This window comes from Danio rerio, chromosome 20 (genome assembly GCF_052040795.2).
Source record: "Danio rerio strain M-AB ecotype USA chromosome 20, GRCz13ab, whole genome shotgun sequence".
In the NCBI taxonomy this organism is placed as follows: domain Eukaryota; kingdom Metazoa; phylum Chordata; class Actinopteri; order Cypriniformes; family Danionidae; genus Danio; species Danio rerio.
Window position 1 is genome coordinate 562,723 of NC_141040.1, and position 16,069 is coordinate 578,791.

At 40.3% G+C, this 16,069-nt stretch overlaps 2 protein-coding genes across 3 annotated transcripts in view; one reads left to right on the forward strand and one right to left on the reverse strand.

The window, feature by feature from the left end:
* Positions 1 to 16,069, forward strand: part of nt5dc1 (5'-nucleotidase domain containing 1) — a 58,657-nt gene that overhangs the window by 38,267 nt on the left and 4,321 nt on the right. For both annotated transcript variants that reach the window (XM_087297724.1, NM_001104943.1), the window contains 5 exon segments: positions 9,111 to 9,285; positions 9,384 to 9,481; positions 10,878 to 10,999; positions 12,211 to 12,396; positions 15,113 to 15,275. In XM_087297724.1, the coding sequence (XP_087153850.1) occupies positions 9,111 to 9,285; positions 9,384 to 9,481; positions 10,878 to 10,999; positions 12,211 to 12,396; positions 15,113 to 15,275 (744 nt within the window).
* Positions 1 to 16,069, reverse strand: part of lats1 (large tumor suppressor kinase 1) — a 777,671-nt gene that overhangs the window by 14,809 nt on the left and 746,793 nt on the right. The gene's annotated exons all lie outside the window — the stretch shown is intronic.

Below are 16,069 nucleotides of genomic sequence, written 5' to 3' on the forward strand. Positions count from 1 at the left end.
CTCCCTAGGTAGGCCTCCAGGAGGCATCCGAAACGGATGCCCGAGCCACCTCAGCTGACTTCTCTGGATGTGGAGGAGCAGAGGCTCTACTCCGAGCTCCTCACCCTATCTATAAGAGTGCACCCTGCCACCCTTTGAAGGAAACTCATTTCGACCGCTTGTATCGGAGATCTTGTTCTTTCAGTCATGACCCAAAGCTCATGACCATAGGTGAGAGTAGGAATGTAGATTGGCCGGTAAATCGAGAGCTTTGCCTTTCGGCTCAGCTCCTTCTTTACCACAACAGACCAGTACATCAAGCGCATTACTGCTGCCGCTGCACTGATCTACCTGTCAATCTCACGCTCCGTCCTTCGTCACTAGTGAAAAAAACCCTGAGATACTTGAACTCCTTTAACTGGAGTAAGGACTTTCCTCCAACCTAGAGATGGCAAACCAAGTTTTTCCGGTGGAGCATCATGGCCTCTGACTCGGAGGTGCTGATTCTCATCCCAGCCGCGTCACACTCGGCAGCAAACCACCCAGTGCATGCTGAAGGTCCATGTTTGATGAAACCAACAGAACAACATTGTCTGCGAACAACAGAGATGAAATCCTGTGGTCCCCAAACTGGACCCCCTCCAGCCCAAGGCTGTGCCTTGAAATTCTGTCGGCAATGCGAACCATTTATCAGACAGACTGGCAAAAAAAAGCAGACATCTCCATTCTCACAACGAGTTTCTGAGTTCTCTCACCCTTCCAAAAGAGATTGAAATAATATTAAGGGATGATGGTGTTGGATTTGCGTGTACCTTTGAATAAAATCCTGCAGGTGCTACCCACTGTGCCACCACGCCACCCCTAATATTAATATTATTATTTTTATTTCACTTTGGCATGAACAAATATTGTGTAATGTCAAATCTATTACCAATATTCACAATAATCTTAGTAGTTTAGCAAACGAGGATACTCTGGTGACATGAAGATAGCTCACTCATTCCTTCTAGCTAAAATAAACTTCAGTTGAAAAGATCATTTAACATGTATTTACCAAATGTCCCCACAAGTATTGCAATACCAGTAAAACTTTTGGTCCCCATGAGGAAAACGGGTAATAAATCAGACAGAATGAAGTACTTTGAAATTGTAAAGATGCTGATTGTTTCCTATGATAATTGGGTTTAGGGGTAGGGGCATAGAATATACAGTGTGTAGATGTAACCCTACCGGTCCTACACCACAAAACCCACTCCAAGCTGGGATCAAACCAGCGACTTTCCGCATGGGAAAAAAAACCATGGCCTCTAGTATCTGTCGCTAGAGCACCTTTAGAGGTCAGGAGTGAGGTTTACCTGCACAGCACTTCACAAGCTGGCCTCTGTTACACTCACCCCCCTAAACCTCACTCACATCCGGGTCACGGCACCAATATAACCCTACACCACACAACCTGCTCTGAGCTTGGAACGAACCGGGGACTTTCCGCATGGGAGTCGGTTGCTCTACCAAGCTGCTTGAGCATCAGAGCAGAGCTTATTAATATTCATGACCCTTCCAAATATGGTCAAAACGCATCAAATCATATTAGGGCCAATCCCTAGGGATGGAAATAGACCTGTAAAACTGTTTCTGGAGTATTTTACATTTACTTCATCTAAGCTACATACCTTCTATATTGGTATCAGATCAATTTAATATGTTGCATCATTATTTTGGCACCTTTAACGTTTCTGTCATAGTAATTGTGCTGTCCTGAATGTTCTCATGTGGAATGTGCAGTCATTGATGTACTACATGTGTGAGAAAACCTCACTTCCTGCGACACTGACACAATAATCGATTTAAAACCATGAAAATGGAAAAGGAAAAGCTCAGAATTAAAGCATCTAACATCTATACAGACTCCTGAAATGGAGTTTGGTTTCTTCATGGCAGTTCTATCGCTGAATGTGAGCTGTGATTGTTATCATGGTGCATGCGGTTGGTCTCTGCCTGCACTCAGAACTATAATATACAGAGCACTGATGTTTTTGTTTGTTAGTCATTCCAAGTTTCAGGGAGTGTTTTTCTGCTCGTGCGCTGGATAAGATCACTGATGTCCCGCTACTGCTGTCACACTAGACATTTGCGTTAGTCAGTGGAGGAAATACAGTTATAAACACACAAGCAAACAAATAAACACGTGTTATGCCTCTGGTATATTTCTCCCCTCATAACCTTTCTTGCTAAAGACACATTGGTTGTGTTATGATGTAGAACTGCTTGAGGTAATGCTGTCTGTGTGTGCGTTAATCTTGTTTGGGTTATTTGCAGGGTGTGAAATATACCTTGATATGTACAATGTGTATATGGAGCGGGAGGTTTATTATTTTTGGTGATGTTAATGTTTGTCTTTGTTGGTAGGCTAATGTTAGCTTGTGTAATACATGCTTCACTGAATCAAATGTATGTATTTAATTAAACTACATCAAATTTAATAATGAAACATTCTGTTGTTCAGTGTTTGAGGGATATTAAGTGTATTTTGACCCACAGCAACCTCTGATAGGCTCTTTCAAAGGTTACTGTAGGTCAAATTATATACTTTACGTATGATTTTTACTTTACTTTCAGGCCACATGTCAAAACAAATACCTATTTTACAGGAAAACGTGTTTTGTGAACACTTACGATGCCTATCGGTGCTCTAGATCTGCAGGTTTCTGACTGCTGACTGAATTATTTCCCGCGCACATACTGATTGGCGCGATTATACATTCACAATGGTATGAGCCGTTATAGGGGTGGTCAAAATGTGTATATTATCTATTTTTTTAATGACTAATATAATTATTTAAGATACAGATCAGTAGATACATTTATCATTATTAATGGACTGGACTGACACCCCATCCATTTTCTTCAAGTATTTTAGGGCCTAAATCTGCAATTCGCGCCCTGGTTATTTGTGCACTGTGCAGGAATGCAGGTAGTGTGCAGCAGTGCGCATGTCTGTTTTGGTGAATACAGCGCGTCTAATCGAGCAATAGCGCTATCTGCTGGTCACTGCTTTAAACACCCACTCTTTTACATGAAAAATGAAACTTGTTAAAGGTGAATGACAAAATGTTTTAACTCCAGATTTGTTCTTATGGGTGCTGGAAGTCGGTGAAAATGCTTGTAATTCAGTGTTTCCATAAAGTGTCTGAAAATGTAATTGTGTTGTTTTTATGCTAATGTAGTAGGTAATAAAGTAGTTTATTACTAATTAAATGCAAAAAAAAAAATGATATGACAATGTTTTTTTTATGTTACTTTAACATTTAAATAGGTCCCTCAGGTTTCAACTCAAAAGATTACAAAGTTTATATTAATATTTTAAGTCAAAGTTAAGTTAATTCAACAAATAACATGCTGAGGTGTTCTGGGTGGCTAACATGATGCTGCTAACACGTTTAGCATGTTGTTAGGATGCTAATAATGCTAACATTTTTAGTAAATACAGTGCGTCCGGAAAGTATTGATAGCGCTTCACTTTTTCCACATTTGTTTATGTTACGACCTTATTCCAAAATGGATTAAATTGATTGAATGGAGTAAACTATTGTTTTGTCTGCAATGAAACACAAGTCAAAGTGATTTTATTTGTGTTTTTTTCATGCTGTCCCAACCTTTTCTGACTTGGCTTGCACAATATAAGTCAATGGTTACAGGTTTTCAGCTCTCTTCAAAACATCTTCTTTTGTGTTCAACAGAATAAATTCACCGATAAAGGGTGGCAACAAGTAAAGGGTGAGCAAACGATGACAGAAATTAAGTTTTCAGGGTGAACTTTAAAGCATTGTGGCACCATTACAAATGTTTACCACACGAGGGCAGCAGAGTACCAGTAAGTCAACCAGGCTCTTTCTTCATCACGTGCATCTGTTGTTTGTTTGGGTTTGAACATTCAAACTGTGAGTGTCATACTCACACAGACTTCAATATTGAAACAGTAATGACAATAACAGGATTATCGCAGCATCCAACACCCTAACATGCAGAAAGACACTGCTGTGTGCTCTTCACACTTGCACTAACAAGCAAACAAACATTGATGCATCTAAAACAGCATTTCTGGAAGAGGCAACTTGATATAATGGCTCCAATTTGCTTATTAATTTGACTTTCAATTACAAATTCTGTTTATTACACACACACACACACACACACACACACACACACACGCACGCACCACTGTCTCTGTGGTTGAGTGGAGGGCTCTGAGACGTGGCTGTGTGTGTACGTGGCCAATATAAACCCGAGACGAAGTGAGTATGCCTGTTTTCCTAAAGTCTCCATTTCTGCTGCTGGTGAATGAAGACCCGCTGCTGCTCACATATGGACCACATTCCTTCACTCCAGGCAAACACAGTCCACTTCCTGTTTTAGTAGGCCGGCCACCCGGCGTAACACTGATACACTTTCACTCGCTCTCTTGGGCTGAACGACACACTCTTATTCTGCAAGGCCTTTTTATTTCTTAAAGGGACAGTTCAGCCAAAAAGGACAATTCTGCCCTCATTTACTCGCGTGTTTCAGAGCTTTAGGACTTGCTTTCTTCTGTTGAACACGTAAGAAGATATTCAGAAAAATGTTGGAAGCCTGTAACCATTGACTTCCGTAGTATTTGTTTTTCCTACTATGGATGATTTCGGAGCTGGGTTGCGGCTGGAAGGGCATCCGCTGTGTAAAACATATGCTCAAGTAGTTGGTGGTTCATTTCACTGTGGCGACCCCTGATGAATAAAGAGACAAAGCCTAAGGAAAATGAATGGAAGTCAATGCAGTAATTTTTATTTTTGGGTGAACTGTCCCTTTAAGAAATCTGCATGTGTAAATTCTCATAGCATCCCATGTGAAACCTGTAACCATTGACATAGTAGGAAAAACAAATCATATGGAAGTCAATGGTTACAGGTTTCCAGCTTTCTTCAAAATTTCTTCTTTTGTGTTCCACTGAAGACATAAACTCATAAAGGTTTGGAACCACTCAAGGGTGAGTTAGTTTTGATTTTAGAGTGAACTGTCCCTTTAAGAAATCAGCATGTGTTAATTCTGATATTGTCCCATTTCCTTGTGCAGCGTTCTTAAAGAGATAGTTCACCCTATAAATAATAAATTAAATTAATAAATGAAACACTCACTATTAACTCTCTCTCTCTGAAGTGGTTGAGAACCTTTAGGACTTTTTTCTGTTTAACACAAAAAAAAAGATATTCAGAAAAATGTTGGAAACCTGTAACCATTGACTTCCATAGTATTTGTTTTTCCTCCTGTGGAAGTCAAAGCTTACATCTTTCTGCTAAATAACAAATGATGATCAAACTCATGAAGGTTTTGAACCACTTGAATAAATAGTGAGTAAATTTTCATTTTTAGTGAACTGTCCCTTTAAGAAATCTGCATGGGTAAATTCTGATAGTGTCTGATTTTATCGTCCATCGTTCTTAATCGATAATTCACCCCCCAAAAAACTCACTATTTACTCTCTCTCTCTCTCTCTCTCTCTCTCTCTCTCTCTCTCTCTCTCTCTCTCTCTCTCTCTCTCTCTCTCTCTCTCTCTCTCTCTCTCCCAAGCAGATGTGAACCTTTATGACTTTGTCTTCTGTTGAACAAAAAAAAAGTTACTTGGAAAAATGATTGAAAGCTGTAACCATTGACTTTCATGGTATTTTTTTCCTACTATGTTAGTTGTTGGTTACAGCTTTCTTTAAAATAGAAAAATCTTCAATGTTTAAACTCATAAAGGTTTGGAAACGCTGGAGGGTGACTAAATAGTGAGTTAGTTTTCATTTTTGGGTGAACTGTCCCTTTAAGAAATCTGCATGGGTAAATTCTGATCGTATCCGCATGTCCTCGTGCAGCGCTTTAAAGGGATAGTTCATCAATAAATTAATAAATAAGTAAAATACTTAATATTTACTCTCTCTTAAGTGGTTGAAAACCTTTTATTGCGCACAATAAAGATGCTTTAAAGAAACTACTAAGGGGAAACTCAGTTAACTTAATGTCTGATTTCTTCTTGCAGCTTCCTGATGGCATAGTTCACAAAAAAAAACCTTTAGGACTTTTGTCTGTTAAACACAAAAGAAGATAGTTGGAAAAATGTTGGAAGTCTCTAACCATTGATTTGTTTTTTTTCCTACTATTGAGGTCAATGGTTACAGCTTTCTTCTAAATAACATAAATGTCAGTGTTTAAACTCAGATAGGTTTGGAACCAGTCGAGGGTGAGTTATTTTTCATTATTTTGGGTGAACTGTGCCTTTAAGAAATCTGCATGTAAATTCAGATCGTATCTGATTTCATCTTGCAGTATTCTTAAAGGGATGGTTCACCAAAAGAAAAACTTACTATTTACTCCCTGTCAAGTGGTTGCGAACATTTAAGACGTTCTTTCTTCTGTCAAACACAAAAGAAGATATTTGGAAAAATGTTGGAGCCCAGTAACCATTGACTTTCATTTTTTCCTACTGTGGAAGTCCATGGTTACAGCTTTCTTAAAAATGGAAAAATCTTTAATGTTTATACTCCACAAGCCACTGGAGGGTGAATATAGTGAGTTAGTTTTCATTTTTAGGTGAACTGTCCCTTTAAGAAATGTGCATGGGTAAATTCTGATCGTATCCCACATGCTCATGCTGCATTCTTAAAGGGATAGTTCACCCTATAAATAAAATAAAACACTCAATATTTACTCTCTCTCTCTCTCTCTCTCTCTCTCTCTCTCTCTTAAGTGTTTGTGAAATATTATGAGTTTCCCTTTTTCATTGAGCATCAGTGAAGATATCTTGAAGAAAACCTGTGACCACTGACTTACATAGGAAAAACAAACACTATGGAAGTCAACGGTTTCCAGCATTCTTCAAAATATCTTCATTTCTGTTGAACAGAAGACCGGTTTAAAACAAGTGAAGTGAGAGTAAATGATGATCATTTTGGGTGAACTGTGCCTTTAATGCTGCAGTACAGCTCTTCTGCAGGTTCCTCATGTTGGTTTGTTTGAATCGGAGTGTTTATTATGGCTGATTGTGAAGGGCCGACTGGCGGATCTCCATCAGGCATGCTTTTGTTTGAGAGATGCGGGCTTTGGAGAAGGTTTTGAAATCATGTGGTTTGTGTGTCTGATTGATGTAAACCATATGGTCAGATAAAAAGCGAGGATAAGAAATCAAAAAGGAGATTGTGTGAAGGTTAATTTAGCAAATGAAGACTTGAAGTGTCATCATGCAAAAACAAAAGACTGACGACAGTCAAACAATTAAAATTGAGAATGGAAAAATCTGAGATTTGCGATATTGTTGAGTATTGCAATATAGATATTGCTTACAATATAATATTAGACTAGACAAATGCTATTTTCAGATCTAATTCAGATAAAAAAAAACTGCCAAGGTGCAAACCAGCGCGATCTCACGGCAATTCAGAACTTTTAGATTTAGTGGCTAACTCGTATGAATTCGTACGATCTTTCATTCATTCATTCATTTTCCTTTCGGCTCAGTCCCTTTGTTAATCTGGGGTCCCCACAGCGGAATGAACCACCAACATATCTAGCACATGTTTTACGCAGCGGATGAACATTCCAGCTGCAACCCATCTCTGGGAAACACCCATAGACACTCATTTACACTCATACACTATGGCCAATTTAGCTTTCCCAGTTCCCCTATAGCGCATGTGTTTGGACTGTGGGGAAAACCGGAACACCCGGAGGAAACCCACGCCAACACGGGGAGAACATGCAAACTCTGCACAGAAACACCAACTGACCCAGCCGAGACTCGAACCAGTGACTGCACCAAGTTGGTGTTTCTGTGTGGAGTTTGCATGTTCTCCCTGCGTTCGCGTTGGTGTCCTCCAGGTGCTTCGGTTTCCCCCACAGTCCAAACACATGCGGTACAGGTGAATTGGGTAGGCTGAATTGTCCATAGTGTATGAGAGTGTGGATGTTTCCCAGAGATGGGTTGCGGCTGGAAGGGCATCCGCTGTGTAAAAACTTGCTGGATAAGTTGGCGGTTCATTCCGCTGTGGCGACCCTGGATTAATAAAGGGACTAAGTCGACAAGAAAATGAATGAATGAATGCTCATCACCCAATGACGATTGTTTTTAGGGGCGTGGTTGGGTGCCACGCCTGCATTTTAAAATCATACGACTGATCTCCACTAAACTAACAAAGCGTAAAACACTTCCGTTTTCTCGGGAGATCAGGCTGGTGCAAACATTTAGTCTTTAAAACTCTGTGAATGAGTGAATAATCTGAAAGCAGGTATTATGACTCTGATTGGCTCGTCACGACTCCACCCATAAGTGTTTATTTTCAGCTCTGGGTTCAGCTTTGATTCGCTTCAGCCAATAGCAGAACAGCAACTGCTGGGGAGGCAGACATAAAGATAGTCGGGCCCTATCTGATTGGTCAAAATTAGATAAACAACCAATACATAAAATAAATGGCATTTATCACACGTCTGCGTACTATCATCAGGATAACAGTCATTGACTGAGACTGTTTATCTCAGAATTGCAGATGCAAACTCACAATTCTGCCTTTTTTCCTCGAAATTCTGAGAAAAAGGTTGCATTTTAGAGTTTTAAAGTCAGAATTTAAAGAATTGCAGGATATAAAGTCAGAATTCTAGGTTAAATGTGGAAATTACTCGTTATAAAAAAATATATATATATATAATTCAATTTTCTTCAGCTTATTCCTTATTCATCAGGGGTCACCACGGGGGAATGAACCACCAACTCTTCCAACATATGTTTTACTCAGCAGATGCTCTTCCAGTTGCAAACCAGCACTGGGAAACACCCATACACACTCATTCACACACACTACGGCCAGTGTAGTTGATCAGTTCCCCTATAGCGCATGTGTTTGGACTGTGGGGGAAACCGGAGCACCCGGAGGAAACCCACACCAACACTGGGAGAACATGCACACAAAAACGCCAACTGGGACTCGAACCAGCGGCCTTCTTTCTGTGAAGCCAGAGTGCTAACCACTGTGCCACCATGCTGCCTCAACTCTGACAGTTTCCACACTGAATGTTTTGTTTAATAAGGAAAGTCATTGATCGATGTGTTGTTTTGTTGTCATGTTTAGAGGACACAGGGACGTATTTCCCCAGTGTGAAGCGCTGTCCCGGCCGGTACCTGCAGCCCTGTTCTGACACGGTCAGGAGATGGTTGAGGAGCATCAAAAACAGCGGCAAAATCCTGCTGCTCATCACCAGCTCACACTCCGACTACTGCAGGCTGGTGTGCGAGCACATACTCGGGTCAGTTTCACACACAAAACACAGCCCGGTTACGTTATTTCTACTGTGCATCCACTCTCCGAGAATGAAGCCCTGCGAATAACATCTGGTTTCTGCAGATCGGACTTTGAGGAGCTGTTTGACGTCATTATTACGAATGCTCTGAAGCCTGGGTTTTTCTCTCTGGTTCCTCAGCAAAGGCCTTTCCGAACACTGGGTGAGTAGCAGAGGCTATAATCCTCTTTGTTTAGGTTTGTTCCTCTTTGGTTAGATGGCGAGGTTACACTTCGGTAACAGCGTGAGGTACTCTGTCATCACACAGAGCGATTAGTATTTTTAGAACAAAGAATATAAACAAACCCCATCAACATCATTCATATACGGATGTCCTATTTTGACTAGGATATTTGACCTGCAGTTTTGCAAGATACTAAGATACACCCATGCCCTTTTCTAAACCCAACCAATAGTGTTTTCAAAAGCACAGATTGACTCGCCCACTCACTTCCCTAAACCCAACCGGCAGTGTTTTCAAAAGCAATCCAGAATAAGAAACGATCTTGCGGCAGCCTGATTTTTACCATGTTTTGACCACACTCTCACCATGTTATTTACTGTTTTATCTTTTGGCTTTTGCCTGTTTTCTGGAACTTTTCCGGACTCGAACCTCATCATTGTGGTCAACTCCGCTCCACGCCACAAGTCTGCCGATGTACACGCAAGCCACTGAACAAACTGGTAACAGCGGAAAAGCTAGTCTATATGGAGTGAAGCGGTCAGCTGGTAGCGCAAAAAATAAACAGAAGGCGTTTCGTTACTAGCATTCGTTTTGAAGAAGAAATACAGCCATACATACCTCTGGCTACATAATTCACGATCTCCTGAAGTGAAGTTTATTCATAAACTAATTTCAAGAGGATCACGTGCTTATGATTGATCACAGCCGGTCCTGCATTATTCAATTCATGATTCTCCAATCAGACGATTCCTAATCCACTTTAAATACTCTAAGCTCAATATCAGCCATATTTGTTTTGAAGAATCCCCCCTCAACCTCTACTCCTCCCCCTTTTCTAGATGGGCGGCACAGTGGCCCAGTGGTTAGCACTGTTGCCTCACAGCAAGAACGTCACCAGTTCTAGCCTTTACAGAGCCAGTCGACGTTTCTGTGCGGAGTTTACACGTTCTCCCCATGCTCACTTGGGTTTCCCCCGGGTTCCCCGGTTTCCTCCCACCGTCCAAAAACATGCAGATTAAGTTAATTGACTAATCCAGCACCATAGACATGCTGCTAGTCAGTAGTTATCTCTTAAGAGCGATCACTATCTGTTCATTAGCTACTTCAGCAGGGGAGTTCTCCACATCTACCACAGCTCAAACTCCCCTCTCGCCCTGCAATCCGGAGGGAGCCCCGAGCTCGAGGATTTTACGAGTTCAGGGCATCATGCCAAACACGCTTTATAATCAGTCATCAGCTGAGGGTGAACTCTTGAAGTTAACTTAATGGATTTTTGTTGGGGTAACAGTATTTTTCAGCTTAAAGCTCTGTTTACCGTTATGATGTAACAGAGATTACAAATGAATACAGCACATTCTCATCTCCGTCTTAATAGTGGACGATGTTGAAGATAGCGAAGGGCTGCCGTCTCTGGAAAAGCCTGGATGGTATTCACAGGGCAACTGGCCTCATCTACACGAGCTACTGAAGACCATGACCAACAAAGCAGAGCCCAAGGTACGAGAGGACTACTTTATAGACTACTGAAAATGCTCTGTGTGGAGTTTCACTGCAGAAAATGCTTTACTTACTTAGATTATTTGTCTTGTTTCTAGTCCAAACATCGACAAATTCTTAAATCAAGAAGAAGTTTCTAGAAAAGCAAAACATTTAGTCTTGTTGTGAGATATAATATGCCAAAGTGAAGTAAGTTTTACCTTAAACTAACTAAATAAAGAAGGTAAACGAAGGTTTCAGTGGATTTTGAGCAACATGAGGTTGAGCAGAAATTAAATATTTGTGTGAACTAAGCCTTTACTTGTACCGGGTCGGACCCCCTTTTGCCTTCGGATCTGCCTTAATCCTTGCTGGCAGAGATTCAACAAGCTGCTGGAAATATTCCTCAGAGATTTTGCTCCATATTGACATGATAGCATCACACAGTTGCTGCAGATTTGTCGGCTGCGCATCCATGATGCCAATCTCCCGTTCCACCACATCCCAAAGCTGCTCTATTGGATTGAGCTCTGGTGACTGTGGAGGCCATTTGAGTACAGTGAACTCATCGTCATGTTCACCAGTCTGAGATGATTGAGCTTTATGATATGGTGCGTCCCTTTAGGACGTGTTGTGTGTTCAGAGATGCTCTTCTGCAGAGCTCGGTTGTAACGAGTGCTTATTTGAGTTACTGTTGCTTTTCTATCAGCTGGAACCAGTCTGGCCATTCTCCTCTGACCATCAACAAGGCATTTGCGCCCACAGAACTGCCGCTCACTGGATATCTCCTCTTTGTCGGAGCATTCTCTGTAAACCCTAGAGATGGTTGTGCGTGAAAATCCCAGTAGATCAGCAGTTTCTGAAATACTCAGAGCAGCCAATGTTCAAAGTCACCTTTCTTCCCCATTCTGATGCTCACTTTAAACTGCAGCAGATCGTCTTGACCATGTCTACATGCCGAAATGCAGTGAGCTGCTGCCATGTGATTGGCTGATTAGACATTTGTTTCAACAAGCAGTTGGACAGGTGTACCTAATAAAGTGGCCAATTAGCGTATGTGCAAATAGACTATACTCCATACATTAACCAGTATTTAAAATGATTGTAGCTGTTTAGTAGCACATTCCCTTATGCTTTAAGCATTGCTGCTCAAAGAAATGTAGTAATGTGTAAGAAATATTTCTGTAAATGTGTGTGTGTGTGTGTGTGTGTGTGTGTGTTATCTGATGCAGGTGGTGTATTTCGGAGACAGCATGCGCTCGGACATGTTCCCGGCCTGCAGCTTTGCGAAGTGGGAGACGGTGATGATTGTGGAGGAGATGGAGGGAGAGGGCGTCCCACGAGCGGACGGCTGTCCCAGTAACAGCAGCAGTGGCGGCCCGAGCGAAGGGCCGGTGGAGAAAAAGGCCAAGTTTGAGGTGAGACTGAAAAAGCTCTTTCGGTTTAGCCAAGCTCGGGATCATATTCCACACTCATATGTCTATATGTGGCACAAACACACCTCTGTGACGATTTAAAGCGGCTACTATGTCTGGAAGACTTGATTCTGATTGGTCAGTTGCAACATTCCTAGGGATGTTATTCCCGGTTAACAACCGCTAAATAACGCAGGCTCATCTGGCAACTGAAAATCATATTTGGCAAAGGTTTTGTCGCTAGATGATAAACTTTTAATCCATTATGATTAAACTCTATATTAAATAGGGATTACCTGAGCTAATATTGATATCGGAAGTAAGTCCGATATCAGTCCAAAAACTCTAACGAACTGCGTTAAAATTAGCAGTCCGTTCCGTTCTTAACTCTGATACAGCTATTCTATTGAGCAGCGTCCAGAGCCAGCATGCAAAGCCCATGTGATCACAACACTCCTTGCTAGCAAAGTCCCTTAAAGATTTAACATGCTCTTCGCATTAAGTTATGGTGTATTACGATAGAAATCTATTGTGCCGGTAGCACATCAACAACGGCACATGTCGACTGGTTAATTTACTTTATTATTATTTATTAACTAAAGCGATACATTCCACTCAACGAAATGGGTAAAAGTAAAGTGTTCATGATTTGTACTAATTATTGTATCGGAATTGTATCCGTATCGGTTCGCACTGAAGGCTGCAATATCGGTATCATATCGGAAGTTAAAATGTTGTATCGGGACGTCCCTAATATTAAACTATAATCCCAATATTGCATATTCTGCGATGTGACTATTGCGGATGCACACGTTGAGATATCGATGCTGAAACCATAGATTGTGCAGCCCTAATTTGAATATAGGTTAGCTGTCTTGTTTTCTGTCCTTGGCCAAAAACGTGCTCTCACATTGTTTATATTGATCAAAATCAATATTAAAACAAATGTAAACAGGATAGATTGTTGTGTGTTCTGTGATATGTTGTAATAAATTTGAACGTCATAGTTTTTCTTATTATTTACCATGTTTATGTAGACATTAGAAACATTAGGTCATGAAAATGTTCTTGAAAGTTCTTGAAAAGTCTTGGAGTTTTAGTTGTTAAAATGTGTATGAACCCTTTGAATTTCTTTTGTCTTGGCTGTAATGTATTTTTTTCTAGTTATTTTGTTCGTTTGCTTAGTACGTAATTAGGTTAACCAGGCGGATTAGGTTAATTAGACAACTTATTGGTGATTTGTAGTCTCCAAAAGAAACAAATATGATAGGAAATACTGTGGAAAATGTTCTTGCTCTGTTAAATCTACTTGAATCTGGATCTGAAAATGCTTACATATTTAAAGGAGGGCTGATGATTCAGCCTTCAGCTGTATACAGTGTGTATTTCATCAGAAGTCTGAGCTACAGCTGCACAGACGCACCGCTGGGAGGAAGAGTAGTAAGCGGGAAAGAGGAAGTTGACAGGAAATGTAGTCAGTGTTCTTCTGAAAATGTGCTTATACAGCAGAAATGGCTTTTCTAGGGAAGCGCAGATTCTTGGAGCACTGTAACCTCAGCACTTACATCATTTACAGCATCATTTACACGCCACTACTGCGCTCTCCTTATTTTGTGCATTAGTCATTTGACATCATTCATTTGTGTTTCAAAAGGCAAGTCTGACTCTAATGCGCTTCTCCAGTTCATTATATTTGTGCATATACATTAGTTAGTACTGAAGCCAAATCTGGAGCTCATCTAACAAAATAACTTACAATAATGGTCCAAAAACCGGTCAGCCAAATGTATATGTTAGAGAAAAATATTAAATACACATTTAAAAAAGAGGAAAAATCAAGAGAAGCAAAAAATTGGGAAATTTAGATTGAATTTTTTAGGTTGTAATTTTTTTTAGCAAATTTTAGCTTGAATTTAATTGTATTATTTTTCAATTTCTAAATATGTCTGATGACTAAAATATTTTTGTAATAAATATATCTGTTTAATAAATCTGTTTTGTTTAAATGCGCCAAAACACATCGCCTATTCACTGAGAAATGGAGTAAAATCAGGTACTGATGAGCTGCTGAGGATCAGAGCAGAGCTCATTAATATTCATAACCACTCCAAATATGGTCAAACCCGAGCTTTTGATTCTAGGGGCCATTTTTCAGTTTGTAAATGAGCATATAAAAGCATTTCTGGAGATTTTTTCAACTTACCTTAGCCACATATCTACTGTGTAGATATCAGAGAACTTGTTAAATCAATCCACTATATGCCACATTTAAAAATCAAGAAATCTCAGATGTTGATTAGGACAAAAACTCCTTTTAATATTGAGCATATTTCTTCTGTTGTGTGTGTGGTTGCAGCTAGAACATGACTTAAATCAGCCTTTTTTGGTGTCGTCAATCTGGCAACCAGCTCTTGTGTGTGTTTTGAACCAGGAGTGTAATACCTAGTTCAACCACTGGGTGTCAAACTAACCTGTACCTTTTGTTTCTTTTATTTAACCATCAAGTTTGGGTACTTTTTTTGACCGGAAATGATGGTTTCCTCCAAAATATAATAAGACTGTACGAGAGCCATCATTGTGAAAAAACAATCCTTTCTTTCTTTAAGTAACTCTTAAGTCAGAATTGTCAGGTTGTGTGAATAATCATGGACTTGACCGAATATAGTTTATTGACGTGCCTTTTATTCATTCTGTCTTTCTTAATCAATCTTTCTCTTAGGATCAGGGAATGAAATCTCCGTCAGATTCATCAAAGCAGTGGGGCTCTTATTTTGTGGATGTGCAGAAGACTGAAGGAGAGGAAACGCAGAAGCTCACCTGGTGCTGCCACAGCATCCACACATACAGCACCATGGCCATACCCAGCATCGAGGCGATAGCAGGTACAGTCCACTTCAACTCCTCTTTATCTCTATAGCGCTGTTTACAATGGAGATTGTGTCAAAGAAGCTTAACATAGATGGAGGAAAGAGAGCAAAAGCCATTCAAAGTGTGGACTATTTTACATGTTCTCCCCGTGTTGGTGTGGGTTTCCTCCGGGTGCTCCCACAGTCCATACACATAAGCTATAGAGGAATTGAAGAACTAAATTGGCCATAGTGTATGAGTGTGTGTGTGAATGAGTGTGTATGGGTGTTTCGTTGTGGCTGGAAGGGCATCCGCTGTGTAAAACATATGCTGGAATTGTTGGTGGTTCATTCAATGCTTTGGCAACCCCTGATAAATAAGGGACTAAGCCGAAGGAAAATGAATGAATGAATGAAGTTTAAATCGGTAGGCACTGATTTAATCCATGCTTGATGAGTTGGCGGTTCATTCCATTGTGGCGACCCCAGATTAATAAAGGGACTAAGCTGATAATGAATGAATGAATGAATGGGTGTTGTGATCGCCAGCTGTACTTTCTCCGCTCAATATTACTGCCGGTATTCATACCGAACTAAAACTCTAATCAACTTCCAAAGCTGACATTAATCCGGACACAAACACAGCTGAAACTCATGAATACTGATTACATGGACTGTAAATGCACCACTTACTTTCACGGGCACTTTGCTGAGTCTTGTTTAGAAATGTTAGAAAATAGAAATCAATTTTTTATTATTTTTGTTTATTTTTCTTTTAATCAAACAATTATTTGTAACGGTCATATATTAACTGAACGTCTACTGTGGTG